Below are 10,282 nucleotides of genomic sequence, written 5' to 3'. Positions count from 1 at the left end.
GCTTCGAGGGCACTAATGACTTCTGCGGTAATGGCTGCCTCCTGCAACTTCCATTCAAAACTGTGCCGTGAATTGAGTAGCCTCTCCACCGTTCTTTCTCACTTTCGTATGGTGTCACACCACGGTTCTCCTCCTCCTCGTGTCTCTTTACGACGGTCTGCACCGAGTTGCAGCCTTTAGGGTTACTCGTTAACCCCATGTTTCACAGGATTACACTTTTAGGGCACTTTCAATCCTAGCTTCTCATATTTTACGGTTGATATTTCCAAAAAGAAATTCTACAATCTTTCCTCTTCGGTTTACCGCCAATTATCCTTGGATCTCGATCGTCAAGTATCGAAGTACGAATTAGAAAATGTCTAACGTTGGAAAGAAACGAGAAATCGCGGGCTTTGTCTGTGTACCGGAACGTTGAAGAGTTAGTATGTTAAGTAATTGAATCCTAATCGGTCGATGAGGTTGAAAGATACATACACCGTTTATAGTTTGGAGAACCTGAATGTGTATCTTTCTCCGGTATGGTCAGGCTTGGCGATAAGATAACGGGGAGTTATTAAACATTTCGTAGACGTAATAAATACCGCGAAGAGGAAGATGAATGGGTTTCAATGTGTTTGGCAGGGGTTGTGGATCGACGACGAGGATGATAGGGCTTCTACGAATATAATCGTAACACGAGGAGGTGGTGGCTTTTCGGGGAAAACAAACGAGAGCCAGTCGATCCTCCTGCGGTGCTCTTAATGCTCCTGATGGTTACACTCTGTGCTATCTAGAAAACTGGGTCAAAGTTGAGGGCAACTAGGTCTCTCTCCGGCGGATTTTCAAATTTTCCCTGTCAGAAAGGTTTTCTGCATTGCGTATGCTGTCAGAAAACTGTTCTCCCCGATCCTGTTGGAATTCTCTTTTTTTTTTTTCCAAACTCCAGCACGTCAGAAACACTGTAATTGAATTATTCAAGAAGACATCGCATTCGTATCGTATAATATCCCGCTGTAAATCATCCCAGATGATCCAGAATCATTCGTTCAATTTAAGTTAACCCAACTTTTGTATAAAATGATCCAGAGTCACTCGGAGAAACGTCAGGTTAACTGAAATTACTGAGAAACTATCGAGCAAGTTTCGAAAACCGAAATTCTATCCTAGGCGCAATTCAAAGTCGACTATTTTTCGCGCTGGTGTGCCACTTTGCGTCGATCTTTCGAGGAGATTTTCAGGAAAATCGGCTCTCCAAGTGTCTCGAACCTTGAACCAGACGACGACGATCGTAGCGTAGATTCTGGTCGAGGAACGAGCTGGGTCCCCGAAGGTTTGCGCATGGAATAATCATGAAACGTAACCGTGGCCTTGGCTGAAGCACGGCCCGCTTCCGGAAGAGGTTAATACCCGAAACGCATCGCTGCCTCAGAGGGCTAGAGCGTGTCGTGAATGGTCGGAGTTTCTACGCGGAGCAACAACCTTATTCCTAGGAACAATGCCTATTTTATTTTATCCACAGATCGTTGTGTACGTTAAGGGACCGGGGATAATTTTTATGGTCGAAGTTAATGATAGCGCGGGAAGAAGGAGAGGAAAAAAGAGTCGTAGATGGTCGGTCCCTTGGCCGTAACGAGGAACGCGTAATTGCCCGACAAAAGGCGACTCTGCCGGCTAAATGAAACGTTGACGCGAATGGCAATTCATTCGTAACCGCGTCCGTAATTTGTTTTACAATCCCGGTGATTAAGTCTGCAGCGCGATTTAATTAAACGCTTCTCCGCCGTCTTCTATCTACTTATATATAGGTGAAACGATTTCCTGATATTTCTACGTTTAAAAAGTTCCTACCTCGATTCCTACGAAATTCGCAAAGTTACACCTAAACACCTGAAAAATCACGTCTCTAATTGATTACCAACACATCTCGCAATAATCTCTACTCTCTAACCGAAAAAGAAAAATTAGCATCGTCAACCTAATACATACACCTATCACCTAAAAAATATTCCATTCAATTTCCGTGTCTAGTTTCTTGAAAAAAAAATTCCTTCGTCAAGTAGAACCAGCGACCCTTTGAACTCACCAGCCCAGAAATCTATCGTCTACGCTCTCTAGACTTTTTCACACGAGCCTTGCCGCAACTCTACCGCTCTCAGGTAGCCGTCGAAGGCCACTTGGCTGAAAAGAAGTGGCCAAAAGGACACAGAGGCGATTCCCCGGTCCGATGAACGTTCGCCGCCACGGTCAAACCCGTAACATGTTTGTCGGTCAATTAGAGTCCAGAGCGCGGCGCGAGTACCGGTAACATAGAGGCGAACGCTTGTCGGTGAACGTCCGCAGGGGGTCGACGACCCGGCTGAACCAGGCCTTAGCCGTCCACGCCAGGCTTGAACGCCGCTCTTTTACGTCTCCTCTGTGGCCGCGTACGTCGGCATACAGGTCCCCGTCCCCACGGTTTCCCTCTTCGCCGCTTGTGCCTGTGCCTGCCTTCCTTGCCTCCTCCTTGTAATATCCGACCTTGATCCGACACTTTAAACCTGGCCCGCTCGATTCTCACCCGGTAACAGGATGTCGTCATCGAGCCCCACGAAGCACACGACGATTACGTTACATGCTGCTGCTCCTCTACCACGATGAGAAGAGAGGAGAGCCGGGGAGAGAGAGGAGGGAAATCTGTGCGCTCGATCAACGACTCAATCGCTAGCCCACCGAGTCCTTAGGCGCTTTAATCTCTGTCCAAGCGATTGGAGTTTTGCCCAGAGTTCCTCGGTAAACGGTCGGGCGCATTGTCGAATAAATTAAGACGACGGGGACCGAAAACGGTGGGGCTCTCGGGTGACGTCACTTGTGTATAGCTACTCTTGCTACGTAATATCGAAAATTCCTGATCTCCTCGGATCAAATGTGGGCTTGTGATTCACGGTGTATCTCTGTCGGATAGGCGCAAAGTAAGAACGCGATGGTACCATTGTTGAAAGAGAATTCTTCGATCCTCTGACATATTTCGTCGGCTATATCGATCTTCTTCGTGGACCTGTGCCCACGTTTAGAGGGACGATCTATGTGCGGTAATATTTCAACGTGTAAGGGACTCCACCAAAAACGTGTAGCTAATTTACAATGTATCGTTTGGTTTAGTAGGTACGATCAGTTGGTAACGATAATCACACAGCTCTGTGAAAGCAGCAGCTCTCCTACGTCAGAGTCCTCGCCGAGGAGAGTAAGAAATACGAAATTGTGTTTCAAACCTCCGATCGTTATTTCCGTTTCCTCATAATCAAGCCCTATACCCCTCGTAAAGAGGAGTACAACACGCAAACACGATGAAATAACTACCTTAACCTTAAGAGAAGGATAATTAACCACTCGTAGCGTAACCCGTGCATAGAAGAGATATAGTGACCCTTCGTAGAAATAACTGACCCCTGTGTGTTCCTTTCTCTGTTACAGCAACTGTTCCGAAGTCAGCCGCAAGGGGCCACGCCACAGCAATTACAGCTACTGCAACAGCAACAGCAACAACAACAGCAACAGTTTTTAGCTGCGTCGCAGGCGCAGCAACAGCAGCAGCAACAACAACAGCAGAACTTTCCCACGGCGCCGTATACGGTGATCAGCGGACAGGAACCGTACGTCGGAGCTTTGATAACCGGTGCACCGCCTCCAGTTGTGCCACAGTACTATGGGGTCGCACCATGGGTTTATCCAGCTGGATTACTACCGCAAGCACCACCTCAGGCCGCGGCGCCTCCACCACCCAGGCGACCGCTGACACCATCATCGGCCGCGGCCGCGGCAGCTGCCGCCCAAGACACTGCAAATAATTTGGCCCAGACTGTAAGCGGCTAATTAGTCTGTTTTTCCCCTCCCCTCCGATCTAGACGGATACCAATTTCTGCGCACGTGTTTAGAAATAAATCCTATTGTCGCGGATCACTTCTCTTCTGCTCCATATATACCGCGACGCCTTTCATCGCGCGGTGGAGATCTCTATTGGGCGTTTAACACCTTTGCCGAGTGAATTGGAATTTTGTTCATTTCTGTGGTTGATGAGAGGAGTTTTGGAAGAGTCCGATGATGAACCTTAAATTCTATTGTCGCAGATCGCTTCGGTGCTTTATGTGTACCGCAGCCTTTCTTCGCACGATAGAGATCTCTGTTGGGTATTTAACACCTTTGCCGAGTGAATCGGAATTTTGTTCATTTCTGTGGTTGCTGAGAGAGTTTTTAGAGGAGTTGATGAAGAACCTTAAATCCTATTTTCCCGAATCGCTTCGGTTATTTATATGTACAATCTTTCTTCGCGCGATAGAGATCTCTGTTGGGTATTTAACACCTTTGTCGAGTAAATCGGAATTTTGTAAATTTCTATGGTTGATGAGAGGATTTTTGGAAGAGTTCGATGATAAGCCTTAAATTGTATTGTTCTGGACCGCTCCTGTGCTTTTTGTGTACAATCTTTCTTCGCGCGATAGAGATCTCTGTTGGGTATTTAACACCTTTGCCGAGTAAATCGGAATTTTGTAAATTGGTTATGGTTGTGACATAACTCAGAAAGAACGTTACCAAAAGATAGAGATCTCTATACTCGAACACAGAACTAACACTTTGGACATCTCGTTTCTATCGTAGCTCCTACCTTCACAATTCCCCGGCACGAAATAATCCTAATAGAAACGTATAACGAGCTGTACATATTCATTGTACCATTGACAAACACACTCGCACGATTCACTGTACATTCCTATCCCTGCTGGTCAGAGCCTGTTGAACGTTTCTCGATTAAGGTCGACCGTGAGGATTAAATATAAACTTTGAGCAGCAATTTACCGGCCCATTAACGTTTCTGGTTACAACCAAGAGCTCGATCCTTTCGAAATCTACCTTTCAACAACGTAATATTTGCCAATTAGTCCTCTCTTGTTTGTTCTGCCTGTTTTATCGCGCTTGCTCCGCGTTTATTTACAACGTACGCATATACAACTGAGCGCGTTGTAACTGAAGGTGAAACGGTTGTTTTGTGCAGGTTCAAGGACAGTATCAGGTGATACCAGCGTATTACGATCAAAATGGATCGATCGTGATGGGTGGAGTGCGCGGATTGAGCTCCGCGGCAACCCCCATGAGATTAGTCAGTCCAGCGCCAGTTTTGGTGAACAGAGCTCCGTCGCAACCGCCACCGGGACCACCAGCTCCTCCACCACCGAGTCTATATTCACAGCCAACGCCGACGTCGCACAGTAACGCGACGCCTGGCGAATGTTTGGGTAAGGAGGCGTTTGCAAAATCAGTTTAGAAGGCTGTGTAATTAAATATACATATATATATATATACATCCAGACACTGCTGATCAGCATTCTTACTTATACATTGTAGATATGTGTTCATTCTTTTTTTTTCTTTTTTTTTTTTGAAGTATATAAATATGTATACATAGTCTTTATACATACATGCATGGCACACATAATTCAAGTACCGACGAATATCTTCAGGATTAATATATAAATAACTTCTCTGTTGTCTCTATGTACATACGTGTATACACGTCTACAGGGCGTTTCAAAAGTTGCGTGCCAAATTGATGTGGCGTGTTCAGATAGTTGAACAGGTGGAATAATGTTCATATGTATGATTTATTGAGGAGTTAGGAGGAATAAACAAATGGTTGTTCAGGTTCAAGCTCGGTTTCGTAGCTTTGTATGGTTACTGATAAACAAACGACTGTTATTATTGTTCTCTCAACTTTGTGAAGCTTTAAATTGTAACTTTCGACGAAATAGCTATTCTTATCTTAATGGACAACAATTTTTTCATTCTTCGTAACTCTTTAACCCTTCCATTACTATTGGCGCCTGAAAAATTACTCGCTCTATACTGTTGGAGCCTTTTGATGCACTTCCACCGTAATTTAATAAACCGGTACGGTCAGAATAAGAAATTCTCCCGCCGTGCTTAAAAATTTACCGTAGCAAAAGGGTTAATATCTATTCGTCGACCTCCTGAATCTTCTCAATTCGACCTCAAGTTTCGAAACACCCTGTACATCCATCTATATATACATATATACATATATAAATTAACCTCGTGACTAAAAAAAAGAAAAAAAAAAGAACAATCTGTGAATTTGTTTTTACTATGGGAAATAATACATCCATGTCGAGAAGCGTGCGTGTGTATGTGTTTCATTTGGAACGGTGTACCGCTAGGCTTATAGACGGTATAAGGTCAGTAAGGTAACGGCAATTAATTGACAACTAAGAGCGTGTGTGGGTTGCGGGCTTTTGGTGCAGGTCTGGCGGCGTGCAGTGCAGCAGCGGTGGTTGCACAAGCTCAGGCGGTCGCGGTGCAGCAGGCACAACAGCAAGGATCGGGACTGGCCGCTGGTTTAGCGGCCCTAGGATATGGCGGCTCCCCTCTGGGAGCACTGGGCTCACCAGCTCAGCTACAGAGCACAGGTACACATTCTACCACCAACGAACGGCAACGAGAGACGATCATTTTTTTTTTTTATTAATTCAATAAACTAAAGAAATAACAAAAAGCGAGACAAAAGAAACGAAAGAAAAAAAAAACCGACTGTCTTTTACAGTTTTCAGTTTCAGGCGTCGGCGTCGTCGTCCTCGATATACATATATACATATATATATACATATATACATATACATTCTCTTTTGTACATACATAGAACGAATATGAACGTATATGTTTGCATGCTTTGCGAGAGCGTATCGTTTGTCTTCTTACACAACGTGTATTATCCTTCCAGTGACGTCTTTTGTATTTTAAAATCGGATCGGTGACCCCGCCATTTTGTTAACCGTATGTAACCTATGAAAATCATGTTTTCTTCTTTTTGATTACAGGTCTGGGCCTTGGCGCTTCGTCAACCGCGCGAAGAGACTCCTTCGATAGAAACACATCTGCTTTCAGCCCTAGCCTCGAATACAGCCGTGCAAAGTGGCCACAGAGTTACGGAGCACTAGGTAAATATTCCTTTGCATAGAGAGCCGTTTCTATATTCTGTACATGTATGTGTGTATGTATGCTTGCACACGTTAAGTACGTTTGGTTAAATTCACGTGATCTCATTTACAGGCACGGTAACAGCGTCACCAAGCCCATTAGGATTATCCTTAACGCCACCGCCAACTTTGGGAGGGTCTTTAGGTGGACTGGTCGGTGGAGCCAGCCGAGTATCAGCTGCCCCCGGCGCTGAAGCCAAGTTCCGTGCTAGTGCAGTCCCAGCTTTAACGGCTAATGGGGTTTTCGGCTCCAGTAGCTCTCTTTTCCCGAACTTAGTGGGCAAACCAGGACGCGGCGGTACCACCAGCATCGGTGATAAAAACGCGGGAGGACGATCACGCTTGTTGGAAGACTTCAGGAATAACCGGTACGTTTTATCATCGGTTTATCGTTCAGACGACACTGCTGCTGCCGAGTGTCACGTTGCACAGAGATAGATAATGTTACGAGGATATTTTCTTCGCATGTGCTTTAGATTCCCGAGCCTTCAGCTGCGCGATCTGGCCAACCACATAGTCGAGTTCAGTCAAGATCAGCACGGCTCCCGTTTTATTCAGCAGAAATTGGAACGTGCCTCTGTCAGCGAAAAACAGCTTGTATTCCAGGAAATTCTCACCTCTGCTTACTCATTGATGACGGACGTCTTTGGGAATTATGTTATTCAGAAGTTTTTCGAGTTTGGTACGCCTGAACAGAAGTCCACACTTGCTCAAAAGGTAATTGCCTGGCGATTAGGGTTTTACTCGTGTATCGCTGTAGTATATCTAACGTGATGTAGAACTTTGCGTGTCAACTGATTTTGTACACTGATAGACCATCTATTTAATCTGATCGATGTAATTGAAAAGATTGCGAGCAAGATTTTGTCGATTTCGTTGCATATCATGTTTTATCGAATGTTTCGCCAGGTTCGAGGCCACGTACTGCCTTTGGCACTGCAGATGTACGGTTGTAGAGTGATTCAGAAAGCCCTCGAATCGATCGGACCGGAGCAACAGCAAGAGATTGTCCGAGAGCTGGACGGTCACGTATTGAAATGCGTTAAAGATCAAAATGGAAATCACGTCGTGCAAAAATGTATCGAATGCGTCGAACCACGAGCACTGCAGTTCGTGATCGGTGCATTCGCCGGTCAGGTTTATTCTCTGAGCACCCATCCATATGGTTGTAGAGTGATTCAACGTATTCTCGAGCACTGCACTACTGAACAGACTCAAGGTATCCTTGGCGAGCTACATGCTGCCACTGATCAGCTCATTCAAGATCAGTATGGCAATTACGTTATCCAGCATGTGCTTGGTAAGTGTCTCGTTGCTCAAAGAACGTCTTTATATCTCTCTTGTTCGATGAATATATGTTTGATTTCTACGTATTCTTTTCTTTCAAAGAACATGGAAAGCCAGAAGACAAGGCACAATTAATCAGCAGTGTTAGAGGAAAGGTACTTTCCCTCTCACAACACAAATTCGCGAGTAACGTGGTTGAGAAATGCGTGACCCATGCTACAAGACAAGAGCGTTCTGTACTCATTGAAGAAGTGTGCGGATTTAACGACAAGTAAGTTTAACAATTGATCTTCTTGCTCGTTGGAGTTTTATTCGACGCTACAAGCAAAATGTGTACTTAACGTAAAATATGTACTTGTTCTGTTTTCTCCTAATCAGCGCATTAAACGTCATGATGAAGGATCAGTATGCCAACTACGTGGTTCAGAAGATGATCGATGTAGCAGAACCAGCACAACGTAAAGTATTGATGCACAAGATCCGCCCACACTTAGGTAGCTTGCGCAAGTACACCTACGGCAAGCACATTATCGTCAAGCTGGAGAAGTTCTTCATGAAAACTGCGTCTGCAATGGGGGTGGCAACGCCTGCTGGTGCTTCAAGTGGTGGAGGTGATCTTGGTCCGATCGGACCGCCTGCTTCTGCTGCTGGTCCAGTGTCTACACCAGCTCAGCAGCCAACGCAGGTTTTATAAAGCGTACGGTTTCCGAATGTTATACGAAAAGAAAAAGCAAACCTCGAGATCTTCGTACGTTCCAGAAACACGTACCAAGACCTACGTTAATATTTATTGCAACGTATGTATCTCGCCGTTAATTCAAACGGGCGAGCAAAAAATAGAAAAGAAAGAAGGATGCATTTCGGTGTGCCGTCTGTCTCGTTGTCCCTTCTTGGAAAACTATAAAAAACTACGAATGAAAAGAGGTATCCGTTTAAGACGAAGAGGGGGGAAGAAAAAAAGTGAATCACCAAGACGATTTTTCTTATTTTTGCAAAACCGTGGGGGGGGAAAAAAAAGAAAGAAGGAGAAACCAACAATTTGTACAGAACAACAAGAATGGACAACGCGAGATCACGGTGCGAGGGGAAAAATGATAAAAAGGAAACAGAAATTTCGAGGTGAAATGTGTGTCAGGAGGGGAAAAAAAAAAATGGAAATCAATTTGTAGAAATAACGTTAGAGGTGCAGTGCATTTTTTCTATTAGTAATCCAACGTGCTGCCGAAATAATATATTCAATAGCGATTTATCAATTGTGAAATGTCGCGAAAATTGCACCAATAACGTTCGAGAACCGAGTTTCTTCGCAACGGCTGGACAAGCTTCGAGCAATCGTAAGAGAAACTGTAGTGCTGAGATGGCTGATTGTCTTTTAAAGCAGAAAAGAGAAAAAAAAGCAAACACCACTCGTTTGATCAATGAGTTTAAAGCAGTTCCAACACGGCACGATAGTTCCGAGAATTTGTAACTTGAAACTTTCCCCCCGCCCCCACTCCCCCCCACTTCATTTTTGAGTAACGATCGTTCTTTAAACACAATTTATCCTTTTTAAACTCAGCACTCTTTCGGTAAGGAGCATAGCTCTGTCCTCTGGCAAAAAAAAAAAAAAAAACACCTTAAAACACGTATGAACAAACAAACAAAATAAAAAAATAAGCAAAAGAAATAGAAAAAAAAAACCAACAGGCGGAGAGAAGTTCCGGCGAGCCGTTCACGCCAACGATTCGTCGTGATGACAGAGAGAGAGAGAGATTAAAAAAAAAAAAAAAACCCCTTAAAACACGTATGAACAAACAAACAAAATAAAAAAATAAGCAAAAGAAATAGAAAAAAAAAACCAACAGGCGGAGAGAAGTTCCGGCGAGCCGTTCACGCCAACGATTCGTCGTGATGACAGAGAGAGAGAGAGATTAAAAAAAAAAAAAAAACCCCTTAAAACACGTATGAACAAACAAACAAAATAAAAAAATAAGCAAAAGAAATAGAAAAAAAAA

General features: G+C 44.3%; 1 protein-coding gene across 2 annotated transcripts in view; it reads left to right on the top strand.

The window, feature by feature from the left end:
* LOC108574094 (maternal protein pumilio) overlaps nt 1-10,028 on the top strand; it is a 71,519-nt gene extending 61,491 nt beyond the window's left edge. For both annotated transcript variants that reach the window (XM_017936614.1, XM_017936620.1), the window contains 9 exons: nt 3,430-3,816; nt 5,006-5,246; nt 6,270-6,434; nt 6,843-6,962; nt 7,075-7,369; nt 7,478-7,718; nt 7,911-8,301; nt 8,391-8,559; nt 8,667-10,028. In XM_017936614.1, coding sequence (XP_017792103.1) covers nt 3,430-3,816; nt 5,006-5,246; nt 6,270-6,434; nt 6,843-6,962; nt 7,075-7,369; nt 7,478-7,718; nt 7,911-8,301; nt 8,391-8,559; nt 8,667-8,982 — 2,325 coding nt within the window. In that variant the 3' untranslated portion in view covers nt 8,983-10,028. The remainder of the gene's footprint in view (nt 1-3,429; nt 3,817-5,005; nt 5,247-6,269; nt 6,435-6,842; nt 6,963-7,074; nt 7,370-7,477; nt 7,719-7,910; nt 8,302-8,390; nt 8,560-8,666) is intronic.
* Nucleotides 10,029-10,282: the final 254 nt, after the last annotated feature.

The sequence above is a fragment of the Habropoda laboriosa genome, unplaced genomic scaffold, assembly GCF_001263275.1.
Source record: "Habropoda laboriosa isolate 0110345459 unplaced genomic scaffold, ASM126327v1 scaffold20, whole genome shotgun sequence".
NCBI classification, from domain to species: Eukaryota; Metazoa; Arthropoda; class Insecta; order Hymenoptera; family Apidae; genus Habropoda; species Habropoda laboriosa.
Note: the sequence above shows the minus strand (reverse complement) of the source record. Positions and strands in the feature narration are given on the sequence as shown.